Here is a 22,028-nt window from a genome sequence, read left to right as displayed (position 1 = left end):
GGGGTAACAATAACTAAAACTACAAATAGTAAAGTACAGTAAAGTTCTTATTTATGAAGAAAGACTTAGAAGAATAAGCTTTGCAACAAGATGTTAAATACTGGAAAGCAATTAGGGATAAATCAAGCCAAGAGAAGAGCAGTTACTTGTATCAAGCTAAGAAATTTATAGTTGACTCAGATAATGGTCCTGACCAATAAACATCCTGATATCCAGACCAATTTTATGGAGTGGTTGTATACCAAATGGATCAACATTCTTTTATACATTAAAATTAGGGGGTATAAAGGGGGAAAGTTGAATTTTAATGACATCTCCATTTTAATCCTCCTCTCAAAGGCAATGGGAGGGAGAGTTGCTTAAAAGTAAAGGTTATTTGAGATTTATAGCAATTCTGGAAGCAATGCAGGATGAAAGCAATCTCAGCCACAAATACTCATTTCTGTAATACTAAGTCATGTGCTTTTTGGTTTTTTGCCTCTACATTCTAATTAAAAGGAATAAAGGAAGAGGCTCTTTAACAGGCATCTTTATAACATCCAATACTTGATGTGAGGTTATCTGAGCTAATCTCACTACAGTTTTCTTTTGTTCTTTTAAAGAAGACACATTCTTTCCAAGAGGCTAAAGAGCTCTCCAAGCAATAATCTATTGTGCAGAACTGAAGCTGTTTCCAGAGAGATAATTTGGGAGAAAATCCTTGCCTTAAATTCATTCGAATGCAGGCACACAAAGTTTAAGCCACTGCAGCCACCAAAGTAAGAGATCCTTAAAGTTATGTATGAGGAGTAAAGAACTGCATTGTAGACTAAACATGAACATGTGAGAAGGGATGGAGAAAGAAATTTCAGAAAGTTCATGTCATAATTAATAGCAATATAAAAGGTTAAAGACTTCAAATAAGAAATGATCGGTGTTTTCAGATTCTAAAAAAGATTAAGTACACGGTTATTTACTAAGAATTCCTTTATAATAAGCTGTTTTGTTGAGTACAAAAAAGAACTTAACAAATTCTCAAACTGAAACCATTTTTACCAAAAATTGGCTTTTAACTAAGTGATGAAAAACTAACCAAGATCCCAAGGCCCACAATTGAAAGATGACTGTTTTCTTAAGCATGGAAAGCAATAGTGTAAGGAAAAAAACTTTTTAAAAAAAGAAAAAAAAATCCACTGCCTCAGACTGTAAGTAGTTCATTAGATACAACTCACCAAAATGATTTCCAAAATAGAAAACAATATAAGTCAGCCAGGAACAGAACACGGTTTTTTTAAAAAAAGAACGAACGAACGAATGAACGAAAGAAAAAGGGCTAATTAAATTACATTTTAAATACTTACATCTTCTCTAGGTAGTTTATTTTCATTGTCTCCTTCAATTCTCACCCGAACCACACCAGATTTGTCCACTATTTCCTGAATAACTTTGCCATTTTTTCCAATTACTTTTCCTTTAATAAGAGAAAAAAATAAAACATTAAGTTAAAACCAATACTGCTATCCTTCCAACACCAGCCCAAATAATTTGACTTGTTATCAAATTAAAAAACCAAGCAAAGTTCCATCTTTTCACTCTCAATATATTCACCCTGAAGACTATGGAGGAATTTTATCCTTGTTCTTAAACTTCCTTCTCTTCAGAATGCCTAAGGCCATATTACCTAGGATTGACAATGCTGCTCACAGGTAGGTCATTTTCCAAGTCCAAAACATTTCTTAAGGTGCTCTGCATGGTTTCTGTATTTTTAAAATACCAATACAACCCATTCCAAAACTTTGGACATATAAATAAAGGCAAAAGAAACGCTTATTTTGGCACTAATCATACCAATTTGTTTTCTTAAGTTAACAAATTCAATCTTGCTTTCATATTCAAGTTGCTATTTGTCCAAAACACACTTATAACTTGAAGATACTTTTAAAATGAATACTCTCTCTTCAATGAAATAAAATGTTTGCATTTAACATTTTTACCAAGTTTTTAAGTACTTCACAGCTATACAAATACATATAGTACATATATGGTATGCTGTCTTCCTAGATATGAAATACGATATATTGACATAAAATCCAAATTATTTACTTTCTCCACACTTAACATTTAAGTGTGTCAAACAACAGTTATTGAGTATCCAATAACTAAAAGAGAAACTAAAAGGGGGGTAGGAAATTCTCTTCCCCTTAGGAACTTTTTCTTACAAAGATAGCAAACGCATAGAATAGCAAAGCAGTACTAGATGGTGTTACCTGGTAACAGAAGTAAATACTCAGGTAACCTTCCCTGTATGAGACAAACATATCCCTTATAAGGGTTATTAAGTCCAGATTCCTCATTCTTTTTTTAACTAAGTCAGCAACCTATTTCCAGAATAAATTAATTTCGGTTGAAAGGGGTTAAAATGGATGTTATTCCTATCACATGCTTGACAAAACAGTTTCCATTAAAGAATAAATAAGGGAACAACAGCAAGAGTAAATGGGTCAATACAGCAAAGACACCATTACAGGATTTTCTATTCCTATTCTCAAACCTCCTTCCCTATTAATAACCCTGTTTAAAAGCAGCACAATTGAACAGGTAAAAAAAAAAAAAAAAAAATAGAGGCCAGGGAATTCACATGATGTAGGTCTTCTCTGAGCAGCCCTAGCAGCAGTATATAAAAGCAACCTTCATTGTTAACACAGTGAAGCTCAAGCAGCAACTCCATCCTTGACCCTGCTAAAAATAAGCAAATGTCTTTTCGAAAAAACAAAAATCAGACTGATATTATCATAATCCCTCCCCCAGAATCTTGGCCCCTTCCTTCTATGAACTATACCAGTGGTGAGTGTACATCCATCACCCTTCTGGGGTCTGTGGCAGGGACCTACCTGAAAGTTTTATTTAGTCCCACCAGAGACCGTCAATATTTTAACTGATCATTTCCATTAAATTCCAAAGCATATTGACAAACTGAAGCAGACCTGTAGTATAAATTGAGCACTGAGCATAAATGCTGAAGGGACAGAGTAAAGAAGTGATTAAGGAAAGCTTCCAGGAGGTAAAAAATTTCAATTCATTTTTAAATCAATGTTCACATAATATTTTTCTTTTGACTTAGGAGGCATGGGAATGGTCAGGGTCTACAACTCTTAGAACCTGAATGTGTAAGAGAATTCTCTTGAACTTACCCACCAAGTAGTCCTCATTCCCTTTTACTCCTCTGTCCACTTTTTTCTTTTTCACTTGGACTAAGAGTGTACTATTTTTCAAAAGACTGCTTCACCCATAAAACATTTTGGAGGGAAATGTAGTATTATTATATACAACAACCAAGAAATCATTACACTACCTCTGAGTATTTCACCAACATATAATAGTTGCTGCTAATGTATATTTTCCGAAGAGTCCCAAATAACCCAATCACCAAAGCAAACCAAAACAGAGTATAGGAAAAAAGAGACACGACAAGTACTCACATCAATGCACAGATAAATGAATAAAAAGAAGAACCAGAGAACTACAAACATATCCAACTTCCTTATTTCTAAAATATCAGGAATTTTTACTCAAAATTAACACTACCACAAACTCTGTAAGACCAAGGCCATCTTCTATAGAATTGTTGGGTTGGAAAGAACCCCAATTTCCTTTCACACTCTTATCTCCAAATCAGTTTTACAAGTGAAGAAACCTAAGTTAAATTACGTTCTGTAAAGCAGCAACCACAATGTTAGTACAACAGGTGTCAATAACTGTGATTTAAAGAAAATAACAGATTCATTTTCAAAAACAGCTTGTCAAAGGTGACTTCATTTGACAATGACATTTGATAATACTCTGTATCTTAATGTTTGTTAGAATTATACAAAAATTCTTCAAGCTTATACTCAATTTTAACATCTCTCCAGCAGTTCAATCTATAGTGAGCAAGAAACAATAAAATGGAGCTTACTTATCTGGCAGTATGTCATACCTATCCAAATGCTTGGGCAAAGTTAAGAGGCAAACTAACAGCTGAAAACCAAGAAACTGTCCAAGTTCTTGTACTGTATATTATTGTCCCAGAGTATACTAACTTGTTACTGGTCAAAACAAACATCTTTTTAAAGTGGAAATTTTGGGGTTTTTTCTATGATTTTTTTTTTTTAAACAGGATTTGACAAATAGAACACCTATAGCAAAAAATCATTTCCAAAAGGCAAAACAGGCCTAATTATATATAAATGGGAGCCCAAGACGTGCTGTTTCAAAATGTCAAGAAACTCATGAGACACAGCAGTGGACAAAAACTCAAGCCCCTCCTCTGAAATGTCTCTGCTTTATGTTAATGCTTACTTTTACATTAAAGGTTTAGGATAATCACTATTTACTTACTACATGACCAAAATTTTTCCATTTGTCTCAAACAGCATATAAAAGGACAGATTACACCAACATAGAGAATATTAATAACAAAGCTATTAAACAATTCAACCCAAGCTATAAAGCTCCTTTAACTACAGCTTCAAACTCAAAATTCTGTCACTTAACTTATAGCCTATGGGTTAATTTCCGTTAGTGGTGTCAGAAACTTAATAGTGAAACCTCCCCTCCTATCATCATCACCATCCTTCTCTCCTGCCCTTGACTTCCTACCTTATTCTATGCCTTTGCAACAACCAATTATTATTTATTCAGGGCCTACTGTGTAGAAGTTTATTACCCTATTGTTAGTCCACTCTTACTTTTTCTTCTGCACTAAAGAAAAAAATATCACAAAACACCTTCTCAAAAAATACTATGACAATTCTGATGGACATACGAGTGACAAAAAGACATTAAGGGAATAAGAAGAGCAAGCCCAAGGGGTGAAATGACTTTTAAAAAACGTTAATGACAAACTGTTATAAAAATCATGGGTCTTATTAGTGAGTCACCCTGTACAGAAGGAAATATCTTCACTTTTTACTACAATAATAATCAGATACAAGTCACATACTACATTACTAAAAAATGAAAACAAGTATGGCTATCAAATGCTCCACGTAACTATAAATAAGATATGGTATTGGACAAGATTAAATTTCAATTAAATTGCTGTATAATTAATAACATTTAACTTATTTAACATTTAGTAGAAATACCTACCAACAAGATTCCTAGGAACCTGAATAAAATCCTCCACAAATTCCAAGAAACCTCTAGCCTTTTTTACAGCATCGGCACTCTACAGAAGGAGAAAATAAAAGTAAAATATAACCCTGAAGAAAACTCCAGTCCAAAAACACAAGCCACGCACACACACACACACACAAGAAATGAGAAATCCTGAATTATTATTCTCTAGTACAAGATTCTGCTCAGTCCACTAAAGTGACATTTCAAGTCAAGTAATTCATGAAGTACTTAAAAAAAAAAAAAGAATTATTAAAAGGCTAGGGAAAAAACATACTACTAGAACATGTCTAAAGGAAGGGGGGGACCCTAAGTTGAGAAAATACCAAGAATTTAGCTTACTTACGTTAGCCAAATTTTAACCCAATCCTAAATATTTAGTTCATAGTCCCATGTTAAATTTCTCTAGTTGAATGTTAAATACAAATTATTCATATTGTCTACACTGTCCGCAATTGTATTTTCATTCTCAACATAAAATTATTTTAAAAGCTGTTTTTGTGGAGATGCATTTTTTTTTTTGAAGTACCTATCAATAAGATCATTAAAATTCCTAACTTCTAATGGTTATAATTTTAAAAGACTGAAAGACGGGGGAAGGGAGCCTCTCTACCGGGAATCTAGTTCTCAGGAAGTTACCTACCACTTTTACTGTTTGTTCTTTTATAACAACAGATGAAGTGTATTGTGTGCTCACCATAGAACACGGAAAATTTTTCAGTGTATTTAATACTCACAGACTATAACGTAAGCACTACTATTTTCATTTTAAAATGAGGAAAATTATGCAGGGAAGTTAAGTAACTTTCTCCAAAGCTCACTCCAAGTGGCAGAGACGTTTTCAATCCAGGCAGTGTGGCACTAAAGCCTTTTGTCTTAACTACTGTATACTGCCCACTTCTAAAGGTTTCAGAAATAAAATTAAAAAAAAAAAAAAAGAAAAGAAAATCAGGCTTCTAGTCAGATTCACTATATGACCCAGCTTTTCATGGGAAGAATTACATATGAAAAGTCAAAACTGGGCGCCCGGGTGGCTCAGTCAGTTAAGTGTTGGCCTTCAGCTCAGGTCATGATCCCAGGGTCCTACGACAGACTGGGCTCCCTGCTCAGTAGGGAGTCTGCTTGCCCCTCTCCATCTGCCCCTCTCCCCTTCACTTGTGCTCTTTAACTCACACACACACACTAATAAATAGTTTTATTTAAAGTTGTTTTTATTGGGGCGCCTGGGTGGCTGAGTCGTGAGGCTTCTGCCTTTGGCTCAGGGCGTGATCCCAGGGTCCTGGGATCGAGCCTCGAATCAGGCTCCCTGCTCCACTGGGAGCCTGCTTCTTCCTCTCCCACTCCCTCTGCTTGTGTTCCCTCTCTCGCTGGCTGGCTGTCAAGTAAATATATAAAATCTTTAAAAATTAAATAAATAAAGTTGTTTTTATTTATTTGATAGAAAGAGAGAGGGAGAGCACAGGGAGAGAGTGAGAAGGAGAAGCAGACCCTGCCAAGCAGAGAGCCCAAGGCGGGACTTGATCCCAGGAGCCACCCAGGAGCCCTTCTAATAAATATCTTTAAAAAAAAAAAAAATAGTCAAGACTTGAAATAATCACCCCAAAAACCTCATCCATTTATTCTCATGTGAGGCATGGTCTTGATGAAAAGTCTGAATTATTTTTCAGATGTTATTTTCCAGTCCACACAAATGTCACAATTAACCAGTGACAAAATATTATCCAAATTCAAGCTCTTCAAAAGCTCCTCAATTATATGCTATTTACAACTACCAGTGCCTGACACAGTAAGCACTCAAAAAAAAGCAAATTATTTGTAATGCACATAAAACTGAGTTACAATCCAAAGCAGTTGGTTAAACTTCTGAGAACAGTACACATTAAATACTCAATCTTTTATTGCCCCAATATTATCTTCAATCGACCTGCATACATGTAATGGTTACTGGGGCTGACTGATTAAAACTATTTTACTGGGAAATTGAAATTCCAAATAATACATGATCGAACAATAGTTATAATAAAGTTACTGCAAAAAAACTTTTTTAAATAAAGTTACTAAGATGAGGGACAGACAACTTACCTCTCCATAGATTCTAAATGTTCCAGTATCTTCATCTAGCTCAATAGCTGTAACTCCAGGAACCTTCCTAGCTTGCTGTATGTTACTACCATGTGTTCCTATTGCCAGGCCCATCAAATCTTCTCTCACAACAAATTCCTCATGAAAAGCTGCTGCAAGTTGTTTTGTGCACTAGTAAAAGAGATAAATTAGAATTTATATTACAAAAGATCGAAAACAAAAAGTTTTTCATATACCCATGTTTCTAGCGTAGTCAAATTTATAGAAACAAAAAGAAGAATGGTGATTGCCTGAAGTGGGGAGAGGGTGGGGGTTTTGGGAAGTTGCTGTCTTATGGATATACTTTCAGTTTTGCAAAATGAAAAGTTCTGGAAATTGGCTGATTAACAACATGAACAGACAACACTACGGAATGCACACTTAAAAATGATTAAGCGGTAAATTTTATGTTGTATTTTACCATAATTTAAAAAAAAACAAAAAGAATTAAGAAAAAATAAAGGATACTCATTTGGGATCATATAATAGAAGGAGAAAAAAACAGTATGATAAGGTCTATTTAATCATGATCACAGAAAACAGTTAATTCTAAAACAATTTTCTGGAATTACTGATACAAGGAGTTCTCCATCATCTGAATGACGAATCATCTGAATGATGATTCGTTTCTTAAAACTCACTTATGATATATCCCTTGTTTGGAACTTTTTAAATTAGTAACGGTACTTGCAAATTTGTCCTAAAGATAAACATACCTCAATTTCTCTTAAGATCTGAATGTGGTGCATGGGGGGGGGGGGGTGTCTCCTCTAATAGTGTGGCAATGAAGAATAGGAGAAAACAGAGGAGTATCTTAGAATGGGATAGAAAAGCAACAACAGGCTCTTTTTAAAAACCTACATGCTATGTGTCTTCCTCTCCTCTTATGTAAGATTATAGTGAACTAATTAACTAATGGAAGTGTGTCATGAATGACAGCTGACAGGGTAGTAAAAAAGGTTAAGGACAGAGTAAAGAAAAACTAGCAATACAGTTTTACTGGATACTCCTAATGAGTTTCTAAGTTCTTCGGCACCTGTTACTAAGTCCTAACAAAAAACTCAACAGGCATTTAGCAAACGAAGGCTGTCTGGGGAAAGTGACAGACAAAAATAAGTTCAAAGGGCACAATAACTCCTGGTATTAGCCACAAAACAGGTCCCAAGTTGCCTTACCTAATACTCAAGTAGTTTAAGCAAGGAAATTTGAATAATATACTTATGAAACTAAATGAGACACACAAAAAACCTTCTGATAAACTCACTTACTTCTAAATGCTTAGTGGCCTCTTCATTTCTGGACATAAGCATCAACTTTGTACGAATACTTCGCAAATGCATGTCACTTAAAATATTTACTCTCTTCACAGTTGCTTCGCTGGCAGACTATAAACAAACAAGTTAGTCACTCAAAAAATCTTATTTTTCAAGAAAATACAAACAGGAACCTTCCACATAAAGCCTTCCTTGATCCTCATCTCCTACACTTCTCTCCCCACCCATAATTACCCCTCCCACAGGTAATCCCCACTCCCCTTTCTGAATTACCATATTATTTAGTTCTGCTATTCAAATTATGATTGGGGGTGGGGGCAGGGGAGGATCCAGGATCCTACAACTTCAGAATTTCATGTTGTTATGAATGCCATATTAAGTTTTTTTTTCCTCCTTACTCCACAAAAGATAGAAATTTACATTTTACAGCTGTAAAAAAATTTTTCTTCCATAGGTATTAAGAAATTCACAGCATACCAAGTTAGCTTTTATCTTTTCAAATATTTAATTATAAAATCTGTGAAATATCCATTGGCTACCCTAAAATGTGTGGTTATCTTACCAGTATCATTAGCTGTGTGGTTTCTGGATGGTAAAAAATTCTGCATGCTCCTACTGCTTTCTTAAAATCTTTATGTGCATTTTCATTAGCACACCTAGGGAGAAATTAATTCATATTTAAAACCTAAATAATAGATTAAATTCAGAAGGCAATTATAATGCAAACTAAGTATTTCATTTTGACACTATCCATTAAAACTTTTGTTTACTAAAAAGATTTTCTATCAGAAGTTTTTGATTGGGTGTTTGGGAAAAAAGATTTTTGTAGCACTAAAAAATCCTCTTAATTCACAAAGCAATTCAATAGTAAACAAAATTACTCACGCCTCTCTCAAATCCTCAGGAACATCCACTGTGCATTTAAAGAAGGTATTTTTTTTGACAGTTTTATTTTGATTGACAGGCCGAAGTCGTTCAAATGTGACTATTTCATTGTAAGTGGCATCACAAGCAGCATATTCAATGACATAAAACTAAAAGACATCAAAATACTTTAAAAATCCCATCTGAACAAAATTAATGAGCTTTAAATGAAGTTCTAATTGCCTTGCTCAGCTTAACCAGTAGACCCTCCCCTTTGTGGCACAAATACTAAGCACAGCTTAGTTATATCAATCTGATTTGCCTAAACTAGATTATAGGCTCTTACAAGCATGAACCTTGGTGGTCCTCACATGCTTGAAGTGCATCCCTGAAGAGAAGCTTTGAGGTTTGCAAATTCAGAAAACAAAAATAAATGGTCTAGTGAATTTTTTAAATGTATGATCAACTATTTCCAAATTAGGCAGTTAGAAACAAAACTAAGAATTGAAGTAACATTTACAAAAGCCAAAAGTTGAGGTATTTCCTTGGAAACTAGTCACAAGGCAAGTGTAAACATCACTTACTTCTCCTTTCATCATTCGAACTTTAGCCAACCACCATCCACATGGTTCTTGGTCATTTGCTCTTGAATATACCTGAGAAGAGAAAAAAAGGCCCTTATCCATTCATCCTAAAAGATTTCAACATTATAAATAATGACATACTATGAATGCCGAATCCCATTAAACTCTAGAATCAAAAATGTCACTGCACTAAAAATGATGGGCTAACAATAATTCAATAACAGAGTCGTGCATGCTTAAATTTTACTGTTGAAAAACAAAACTGAACCCTTTTTGGGCAATTTGGCTCTTTGGAAATCTAATTCCAAATTCATGAGGTTTTCCAAACATAAATATTATTTTAAAGAATGCTTTTTACAAGGCAGTTTAACATAGTATAAAACTGAGTTCTTTCACAGTTTCTGTCAATACTGTTCATTTTTAAGCGCAGCATTCTCATGATTCAAGTAACAGACACAAGGATAAGCTAGAAATTACTAAAGACATATTTTAAATCTCGTTAACAATATTTTTAAGATGTTGAAATCAAGAACAGTTTTCAAAAAGAAACCCAAATTTAAAACCTTCGAGGATATGATATTTAGATTCCTTCCTGAAGAACCTAAATCAAATGCACTGAAATTTTCAGCTGAACAATAAAAATTTAAATTATACCCATTTAGTATGGTACATAAGAATCTTACAAACCTCTTCCGTAAAAAAAATTTTTTTTATATGCTCTGTATTTGTAATTGTCAGGTATTTTGTAACACATTAGGAAAGTTTCCTTTGGGGTTAGTTACTTCTTATGGTACAGCATCTTGATATATTTTCAATATGTGGAAAATTGGGGAGGGGCTCTGGGAAGAGACAACCAAGAAGAACCCCATAAAAATCTTTATTATATGAACTGAGGATGTCTCTGCAGAGGACGACAGAGAAATCTACCAATATATGTTAACACCTATCTTTGGGTTAAATGCAAACAACTATTGATAATAAGCAAATAGTTTTAGAAAGCCTGAAGCCTCACTGAGGCGATCTGAGAGTAATCTTGGAAGTGGGGGAATACTGGAAATGTAACTGAATAAGCCAAAATCATAACCAACTTCACTGTGCACCATGATCAGAAAAAAAGACGACCTACATACCAGTCAGGCTCCGGTGGACTCAATTTTAGCTCTGTATTTCTTTATGAGCAAATCTATTTCATTACTTTTATCCTTTTTACAGTCTCCAAAATAACAATAAATTTTACCTTTTTTTAGAATAAAACAAAATTCATTCTATCTTGCAATTATTTTATGTATCCAGTGGAACCTCTTATAAATCTAAGGGGAAATCTAGTGATCTTGTTTTTTTTCTGTATCTTGAAACACTTTACTATTTCATCATCATTCATCAATTATTCTCAACTGTGCTTTAAAAAAAGGCTAAAAAAAAAAAAGAGAGAAGAATGATGGTATCACCTGGAAGAACACAACAGTGAAATAAAGCATTACTATTGCATCATCCTGTAGTTTATTTACTGCATAGTCTTTCAAGAAAGTGTAAAAAGACTGGAGACATCATTCTTGCAGTCTGCTTTTGGTTTTCACTGAACAGTTAAGAATTGAGAATTTTTAATTTTCCACCCATAACCGCAAAGACAAAATTTACAGAGGAAGGGCTTTCACAATTATTAGAGGAATCAGGACTGATGCAGAGATAGACAACAGCACTCTAGATTCTAATGATGAATGTGAAATTATAAGCAGAATCTCCCACCATGAAGTCTTCAGATGATGAATATTCCCAAATAATATACTTCTAAGGAGAAATGGGAAATTAGTATCCTTACCCAGTTAATCATTCAAACTGGGACTTCATCATACAAAATCCTGCAACAAGACTTGGGACCATTCTGTTTTTCTAAAAGGTCACATGACCATATTCTTTCATCTTTTATGACTGTACACCAAAAAGTACCCCCATACAGCTCCTAAATGGACAAATGCCAAAGGCAGCTGTGTATGCAAAGATGACTAGAAAGAAACATGATGAAAACATGCAAAAAATTCAGTGGATTAGTCAATGCAACTGGATAGCACAAAGATGACTACACTCTGTTCAATAAAATTAAAAGCCATTAAGAGTTCCAAAATATTCTTGAAGTACTGTATTTCTGATAATCCAAATACAAGATGAACCAGAATGAAATGATAAACTAGAACTTACTAGATGTGTTTTAAATTTGAGATCAGTATTTGTAAGATGAATTTATTCTGCATTCATGCATGATAGCTGATGAGCAGTAGTGTTTAGAGACCTGTACTCATTTTGGGTATATGTATTATCAAAACCAGGAAAATATGGAATAAAAAGTTGTATTTGCTATGCTTTTTTTTTTTTAAGATATATTTATTCCAGAGAGAGAGGGAGAGAGAAAACACATGTGGGGGGGTGGGTAGAGGGAGGAGAAACTCAAGTAGACTCTGCTCTGAGCACAGGCTCTATCCCACCACGAGACCACAAGCTAAGCAAAAACTAAGTCAGATGTTTAACCAACTATGCCAGCGAGGCATCCCTATATTTGCTATGTTTAAATGCTCGTTAGGATACTTAACATTGACCTTCAGCATCCTTTTATTCTTAACTTCTGTGAAATTATATGTAAACAGACTTAAATTTTTTTTAAATGGCCCACTGGGTCCAAATGGTAAGTGCTGATGACCATTTTCCCTGAGTATGACGCAGATTAAAAGAAAACACGAAGAACAGGAGGGAAAGGGCCCATCCCAAGTACTATCTCAGAAAGGCAGTTCAGCTAAACAGACTGGAGTATCTCTTGGTGATCTAGTGAATAGGTGCCTAAAAGTTTCCTGGGGGGGGGGGGGGGTGCGTCTTTAAATTATCTAAATCCCTTTGCTCTAATTCTACTTTCACCAAAACACAATCTTCTAGGAATGTGGCTTCCTATGTGGGCTTACCACCAAAAAAAGAGAATAAACCATTCTGGACTGCCTTGAGGCTTTATCCTCTCACTGAATATTAAAATGCTCGATTCCATTTTATACTCACACCTACCTCTGTAAGCTTCATTAAAAACTGTACCGCTGAAAGACAAAGTCATTCTCATAAAGCCAACTAAATCCAAGTTCCTGAGCTTGAATCAAACACTCTGAATTTGGCTCCACTTGAGTGCAGTCGGTCAAATCACATTCTTTCCAAAATGAACAGTTTATCTCACACCATAAAAAATCACTTTAATGACACAGCATTAAAATTGTGCCCTAGTATACTGTGTTGATTACTGTATTTATGACTACATCGCTGGAGCAGGGCACCTCACAAAAATTCCCTTTATTCAGACTTTAAATTTCCAAAGTATTCCCAAGGAGCAAATCACACTCTAAAGCAATAGCCCTCATTATTTTAACATTCTAAAGTTCTACAAATCCAAAGAAGAGCTTTAAATAAAAAGACGAAAAAACTACCCGTGAGAGACCTAAAAGCACAACAGTACTCAGTCTGAAGAAGTCTCATTTCATGGAGTGGAGGATGGAACATGAAAAATCAAATTCCAGAATTCTATCTCAGAGCTCTTTCTGCCAAATAACTCCAAGTCAAACCATACAACAAAATGGCCTCTACATTCTAACACACAACCAAACTATTACTTAAATGGAATTCCAGTCTGGATCCTAATGTTATCAACCTTTCAATCAAGTTAATAATGTTTAACTATGCTTTTCAAAGTCACAACCAAATATGAACACCAGAAATAATTTCTTTTTTTTTTACCAGTTTTCACCAAATTAACTATAAAGAAAATTTCTAAATAACGTTAACCATTAAACTGAATACTTAATCATAACAGCCAGTTTTATAAGTACTATTCCTCTACATTCACTATTTCATCTTGTTACAATCATAACTTATTATGAAGAAATGGAAAATGTACATTAGGAAAGCAAGTTTAACATCTAAACACACTGATGTGATTTATCTACCTATACAATAGTATTTTCTCATTCAAGTATGCTGCTGATACTTTTAACAAATGGGTTTCTTCAGTCTAGAAAATAGCCATTTCCCATATAATAAACAAGAATGTTTACCTCTTCTTTAACATATGCAAATTTCCCAAAGAACTAACAATAAACTTGGCATTATAAGAAAGACTAATTACAGATAATGTAAAATTTTCAGACTTGTTCCAAGAATCAAATGGAGACATTTTTTAAAGGTAGAATGGAGGGAAGCCTGGGTGGCCCAGTCGGTAAGCATCAGCCTTCAGCTCAGGTCATGATCCCAGGATTCTGGGATCAAGCCCCGCATCAAGCTCTCTGCTCAGCGGGGAGCCTGCTTCCCCCTCTCCTTCTGCCTGCCACTCTGCCTGCTTGTGCTGTCAAATAAAATCTTTATTTTAAAGGTAGAATGGAAATTACATGTATCTTGCAACTTTTGTATAAAAAAATACTGAATTTTAAAAATTTTAAGGTAAGGGTGGGCGCCCGGGTGGCTCAGTTGGTTAAGCATCCAACTTTTTTTTTTTTTTAAGATTTAATTTATTTATTTGATAGAGAGAGCATGCAGGAACACAAGCAAGGGGAGCAGCAGGCAGAGGGAGAAACAGGTTCCCCGCTAAGCAGGGAGCCCAATGCAGGGCTCAATCCCAGGACCCTGGGATCATGACCTGAGCAGAAGGCAGACACTTACTGACGGAGCCCCCCAGGCGCCCCTAAGCATCTGACTCTTGATTTCAGCTCAGGTCATGCATGATCTCAAGATCATGATAAGACTGAGCCCTGCACTGGGCTCCACGCTCAGCATGGAGTCTGCTTGAGAGTCTCTCTCCCTCCAGCCTATGCCCTGCCCCCCAATTCACATGTGCTCGCAAGCATTCTCCCTCTCCCACTCTCCCCCTCTCGATAAATAAAAAAAGTTTTTCTTAAATTTTCAGGGAACGGAGTCTCATATCTCAAATTATTACCACACTTATTTCTCTCAAGGCATTTATCCCAACATTATAATAACAATATATAGACATAAAACATATGTCTGACAATCCACCATAAAAGATAAAAAAAAGGTTTATTACACCACAAGAACAGAAATTTGCCAATTCTTATCTCAACCAGAAAGCATCACAATTAAAAAAAAAAAAAAAGTTTTTTAATATATTAAACCCAAGAGGAAAACCTAGAAAACCTTTTAAAATTATATACTGGCTACTATGTCAGGCTTTCTATGGAACGTTTGTGTGTGACCCCATGTACTAACTTGCTGAACAAAGCAGTTATCTATAATAAAAGACAAAACACTTCACATGTGAAATCACTGGGGGAAAAAATATTTTCTATTGAACTTCCAATATCCCAGAATACTATATTATATATCCGGCTTAAGAAAATCTAAAGAAATCATTTTCCCATTACTTCCAATTTCAGAAGGTAAGCATTTTCTTAGCAATCTAAAGTTAGCAAAATCAACCAAGCAAGCAAATACTTACTGAAAAAATTTAATTCCATTAAATGTTAAAGATTTTAAAACATATACCACTTTTTTAAAAAGTCAAAAAAGCCACTAAGGAAAAAAAAAAGCCACTAAGAGGGTTTAAAAATAAGGCTTTGAATTTTAAACCTTTCAAAACCCATCTTTCTCTGATAAGTCATGTATTATTTTCTTGAGGACATTAGACCACGACATTAATTCATGTTCTTAATTCCATGTAAGCCTCGTAAACTGGGAAGATGAACCTCAAGAAGCCAAACATTTTTATAGTAGTAAAATTTTAGGATAAACCATATGAAATTGTCAATATTCAACCATTCCTGACCTACAAGAATGAAACTGTCATGACTGATCTTTAAATAAATGACTGAAGAGCTCAATAAAAAGCTCTCTCCTGTATCTTTTTTGTTCTATATCCATTACTGATGCCCAAATCAAAGTCACCTTTCCCTTCTTAAAAGAGGCAGAGTTCCTAGAGGTGCAAAAGAACAAGAGTTGTCAGTCTGGCACAAAACTGACAACACCCTATGAATACAGCATAATATATTAGAGAGTCACATTCAAGACAAAAACTAGAACTGGTTCTCAGCTTCCCAACCTTCAGGCTACACGACCTTGAAAAGCTTAATAAAGTCACAGAGTTGTAGAAGAGGCCCTGAAGAGACTGTTAGGTCAAACTGAGATAATCCGCTTAAAAAGCCAGTTAGGGGATGCCTGGGTGGCTCAGTCGGTTAAGCATGTTGGCTTTGGCTCAGGTCATGCATGTTCCATGGGTCCTATGATTGAGCCTTTGGCTCAGGTCATGTTCCATGGGTCCTATGATCGAGCCTTGGGTCTGGCTCTCTGCTAAGTAGAAAGTCTGTTTGCCCCTTTTCCTCTGATCCTACCCGCCCAACCCACACCACCTCCTGGCTCCTGCACACATATACTCTCTCAAATAAATAAAATCTTTAAAAAAGCCAGTTATAGATTATATATGTTAGTACCATACAAGCATCAGCTGTTATTACTGCTATATAGCATGTGACTGGCAGAAACAGCGGCTGATGACTTAATTAATATACTAAAACATACTGTGCAATGAATTACTCTACATTAAAGTATCAAGTCATAATACTCAGGGGTGCCTGGGCGACTCAGGTGGCTGAGTGTCTGGCTCTTGATTTCAACTCAGGTCCTCATCTCATTGTCATGGAATGAAACCCCACAACGGGCTCCACGCTCAGCAGGGAGCCGGTTTGGGATTCTCTCTGTCCCACTCTCCCTCTGCCCCTCACCAACATGCACACCACTCTCTCTCTCAAAAATAAATCTTTAAAAAAAAGCAACAACAGGGGCGCCTGGGTGGCACAGCGGTTAGGCATCTGCCTTCGGCTCAGGGCGTGATCCCGGCGTTATGGGATTGAGTCCCACATCGGGCTCCTCTGCTATGAGCCTGCTTCTTCCTCTCCCGCTCCCCATGCTTGTGTTCCCTCTCTCGCTGACTGTCTCTATCTGTCGAATAAATAAATAAAATCTTTTTTAAAAAAAATTTAAATTAAAAAAATTTAAAAAGCAACAAAAAAAACTACACTCCTTAAAACAAAAAAGATCACACCTGTAGAAATACTGAAAAAAGTATCTTGAAGAGCACACCAAAAAAAACTAACAGATTGGAATAAATTAAACTTCATGGGAAAAGCCATTAAATACACTTTTTAATTGCCTAGGAGAAAGCACAACAGATAAAAAATTATCCATAAAATACAAAGATTTCCTCCATCAAAATCTACATAGACCAAAAAAACTCAGAAAATTCACAGAACAAAGGGCTAACAGCCAATAAACTAATTTAAAAGATACTCCATATCACTAGTGATCAAGGAAATAAACACTCCGAAGACATCAGCTTCCTTTTGTCAGGTTTATAAAACTTTACAGCTTAATAACCCAGCCAATCTATGAGAAAACAAACGCCTTCATGTGTTAGAAGTATGAAGTAGTAAATCAAAATGCATTTTTGGAGGACAAAATTGGTACATTTAGGTACCATCAAAATTTTAAATATACATGCCTCCAATTTAAGCAAGTGAAACACTTAGATTCCATACTACCAGAATATGGTTTACATAAGAACATTAACTCTGGGTTTTATTTTTTGGCAATAGCAAAAAATATCTGCCAATAATTTTAATTTCTAATTATGATACATCTGTACTAAAAAATATTATGGGGTAGTTAGAAAGAATCAGGTAAATCTGTATGTGCAGCATGAAAATGTCTATTATATCCCAACAGACTGAATACAGAAATCACAAATATGTAACCTATTCCCAATTTATGTAACTTAAAAAAAATATTCTTTAAAGATCCAAAAAAACCCCACAACTCTGGTGAAATGAGATTTAAGCTAGAGTGTACAGACAAGCATACCTACACTAAGAGGGAAAGTTCACTTTTTATTTTATATAATTCTGTATCATTTCATCTTTTACAATGAACTTTATTTGAATTTAAAGGGGGAGGAGATTAAAAAGAGAACTACCTTAAAACCCAGTAATCACACCACTGGGTATTTACCCAAAGAATACAAAAACACTAATTCGAAGGGATATATGCACCCCTAGTTTACTGCAGGATTATTTACAGTAGCCAAACTATGGAAGCAGCCCAAGTGTGCATTAATAAATGAATACACACACACACACACACACACACACACACAAAGGATTATTATTCAGCCATAAAAAAGAATGAAATCTTGCCATTTGCAATGACATGGATGGAGCTAGAGAGAACAATGTTAAGCAAAATAAGCTGGTCCGAGAAAGGCAAATGCCATGACTTCACTCATGTGGAATTTAAGAAATAAAACAAAGGGGAAAAAAGAGAGACAAACCAAAGTACAAACTTAACTACAGAGAACAGATGGTTACCAGACGGGAAGTGGGGGTTGACTGGGGGGGGGGGGGGCAATGGGTGAAATAAAATAGGTGATGGGGATTTTTGAGTACACTTACCTTGATAATGCACTGAGGAATATGTATGAACCTATTCAATCACTATATTGTATACTTGAAACTAATCAAACACTGTGTTAACTACAGTAGAATTAACATTTTAAAAAATTTTTAAATTTTAAAAAACGGTAAGGAGTTTTCAAAAATTTATTTGGTTCAAAATTTAACAACCATAATTCCTAAACATTCCAGGTCATACAGATTCCTAACGGTGGCCAAAAGAAGAAAAAAGGACCCAAAAAAAGCCAGTAAATCCGTGGGTAGCAAGTTCAATTTGAAACTTAAATGTGAATTTCCAATCTTCCAAAAGTGGGGAAAAATGACACCTTAATATCAGATAATGATTCTCACAATTTAAGCAGTAAATTTCACCAAGACTGAACCATAAAACACAATGTGAAAGATAACACTCTGCAATCATCAATTTTCAAATCATTCCATCTCTTACACCAAATATTTTGTACACAGCTAGGGGAGAGGGCAAAAAGATGGTCCAGGAACTTCTTAGTCTGAGACAGGGGAAAGCACAATGTAACAACACCATGAGCACACCAAGTTTGTCCTTTAATCTGAGACTTTACACTATCATTATCTGGACAATTTAAAAAGTATGAAAAACACTAGTCTCAAAATTGACCACCACACATTTCTAATTCTACATTTCCAAAACGAAGTCATTCTTTGCTTGACCTGACCCATCATGAGAATTCCAGAAGAAAAAACTTCTAAAACAGAAATAAATTTTGAAAAATGAAAACAAATCAAGCTCTTTTACCCATCCCTACAAAAAAGATGCTGATTAGAAAAGGATTTAACATTGAGAAAAACATTTTCACTGGAGTCTAAAGTCCCAAGTGAACAAGTACAGTACTAATCAGCGGCATCACAGGTACAGTTCATAGTACCCACCAGTACTCTATTTCACACTCCTTAATTTACAGCAAACACTTTGCCACTTTGTTTCCCTGTGTCTTCCCATACCATCTATGACATTTCCCTGAAGGACACAAATACACACCACACCTAGACTAGTTACAGATATCCTTAGAAAAAAGTTCTTAGTTCCCACTTTTGGTGGAAGTGAACTATAAAAGAAAAAAGTGAGTAAAGTGAAGGCTATACCATTAGGGAATGGTCTCATGGTGCTCTGACACAATTAAGTTATAACATGCTTTGATTTAGCAAAACCAAAAGGGTGCCCAGTGAACTTAGAGCAAGTAATTAAAATCTAGGCCAAATTTCAGAATGGAAAGGAGTTTAGGCTGCCAGAAATTAAAAGAGCCACCATTCTTTGGTTTCCTAGCATATAACATCTACAATTAATGGGAACGCAAAATTTATCATTAAAAATTACAAAAAAATAAAGGAGGCAGATAACTGAGTTCATGTGCCAAGTACTCAGAACACCAACTGGCACAGAGTATGTACTGGTAAGTGCTTATAAAAACATTTAAACAGATATTTCATCCGTATAGGTTCTCCTATACCTCCAGTTCCCCAACCTCACCCTACATAAACTAGAAAAATATATTTAGCATATTAGAGCACCTTGATGGAATTACATCAATTTCTTGAAAATCACAAATCGAATTTTCTATCTCCAACAGACTCACAACACCTCTATTTGACAATTATTTCCATGTTCCATTTCACATAACATCAGGTATATTTAACACCACTAACATATTGAAAATAGACATCCAAACTCTACTAAGTGTGAAAAAAAGCACCATATGATCCCACTTTTATTTTTAAAAATAGGGGAGGGAGAGCCTGGAAATGACAAAAACGGTGAATAGTGGTTTTTTTTTCCTCTTGTGTAATTCCTTGTCATTTTTTTCCCTGTACTTTTAAAATTTTCTGGACATTTCTAAACTATTCAATAACGCTGTAAGCTAATTACAATATTTCACATTTTTACGTATCAACTATATTAATGATCACCATAATAAAGGACAACTATTAATATATTACAAAAATACTAAGAAAAAAAATACAAGAAAAATTTTAAAGTAATTGGCAAAAGAGAAAACAGCAACCAACACCACACAACTCTCTGTGCCAGATTCTATACAAACCAATTCAAATATACTACCATTCTTAACTTCAAAATTATCTTCCTTTTCATGGTAAAGAAACTTGACACAAGGCCACAAAGCTAAAAATGGTGAAGCTAAGACATGAATCCCAGTTCTGATTCCAAAACTCAAGCCCTGCTATATATATTATACCACCAATTAACAAAAAGACTAGAGAAAAGGAATTAGATTTATTCTCTATCAGCTAAACAGATTTTCCTAAAAGAATATTTATTTAAAACAAAAAAAGTCATACAAAAAAATAAACTTAAAATACATACCTCTACTTCATCACCTTCACTAATTTCTTTTTTTATGTCAGGTGGTGGTGGTAATCTAACTTCATTAAATGGAACCTGGCGTTCTGGCTGCCAGCTGAAAGATCAGAAAATAAATTAACAATTTTGAAATAAATTATTCTAAAAGCCCCTAATATGGAAGCTATACAGTCTATGCTTAGTGGTGTATACTTTGAGTTAATCATTTAGCTTCCCCTAATGAAAAGCAAGTTTCATTCATATTATATTTTTTCAAGTAATTAGTCTGTTGAGGTAAAACAGATTTCACATGACTCTTAATAGTTTATAAATTAGCATAATTAATACTAATTATGTATGTATTGCCATCGAAATTACTCATCCTAAGGGAACAGTACATACATTTTTCTAAAAATGAAATAGGCTAAGTTCATAGTAATAATTTAGACCTGAAATAATGTCCCATTTACACACTGTCAATAAACAGTAGTGCAACCAACTTATTTCAAACAATTTTACAACTATATGACCTATCAAAGAAATAATCTCAGAGCTTATAAACTAACTGCATAATTTTTTGTGTTCATGCTCACAGAAAGGCAGAAAATTACTCAGTTATTTTGCATAGCTGGATTATAAGATTTAATTTTCTTACACAGGATTTACATTTTCTGCAATGAATACAACACACATTAATATTAAAACTTGGGAAAAGCTGACTTTTATCTTTACAGCAAATATGACCAAATTAAAACAAACTTAGCTTTTACTTAAATAACATTTTTTGTGTCATACTGTATAAACTGGGTTGATAAAATTAAGAATTCTTCCCTATTCTAAGTTCCAATAGGTCATTCATATGCCTGGGAGGTACACTAACAAATCAAATAGCAAATAAATTCCTACAGCTTCTAACTGCAGATGCTGGGCAAAACATCAGGAGACAAGTAAGATTTCTGAGTGCTTTCTTTTCACCATTACTGTCTAAATGGCAGCTGCTCAGACAGGAATCATCCCAACACATGCTTCTACATGAAACAGCTGCTGGGCAGATCTCTTCAGGCCGTTCCAGAAGCAGCTTAAAAGTGAAAGTTGAAAACTTCTTTTCCGACTTTCAATTATACAGTGCTCCTTTATAACTCTTCCGAACTAAGCCCAACATACTATCTTTCACGTTTTTTTTTTAAAGATTTTATTTGAGAGAGAGAGAGAGAGAGCAGGGGGAGGGGCAGAGGGAGGA

General features: G+C 34.9%; 1 protein-coding gene across 8 annotated transcripts in view; it reads right to left on the bottom strand.

The window, feature by feature from the left end:
* Nucleotides 1–22,028, bottom strand: part of FXR1 (FMR1 autosomal homolog 1) — a 60,398-nt gene that overhangs the window by 18,157 nt on the left and 20,213 nt on the right. For all 8 annotated transcript variants that reach the window (XM_044383900.3, XM_026498100.4, XM_048214944.2 and 5 more), the window contains exons 3-10: nt 20,813–20,906; nt 9,980–10,051; nt 9,417–9,565; nt 9,094–9,187; nt 8,526–8,642; nt 7,219–7,389; nt 5,110–5,188; nt 1,341–1,450 (exon numbers count right to left, since the gene is read on the bottom strand). In XM_044383900.3, the coding sequence (XP_044239835.1) occupies nt 1,341–1,450; nt 5,110–5,188; nt 7,219–7,389; nt 8,526–8,642; nt 9,094–9,187; nt 9,417–9,565; nt 9,980–10,051; nt 20,813–20,906 (886 nt within the window). The remainder of the gene's footprint in view (nt 1–1,340; nt 1,451–5,109; nt 5,189–7,218; nt 7,390–8,525; nt 8,643–9,093; nt 9,188–9,416; nt 9,566–9,979; nt 10,052–20,812; nt 20,907–22,028) is intronic.

Source organism: Ursus arctos, unplaced genomic scaffold, assembly GCF_023065955.2.
Source record: "Ursus arctos isolate Adak ecotype North America unplaced genomic scaffold, UrsArc2.0 scaffold_4, whole genome shotgun sequence".
In the NCBI taxonomy this organism is placed as follows: domain Eukaryota; kingdom Metazoa; phylum Chordata; class Mammalia; order Carnivora; family Ursidae; genus Ursus; species Ursus arctos.
This window is presented reverse-complemented; position numbering and strand designations above follow the sequence as displayed.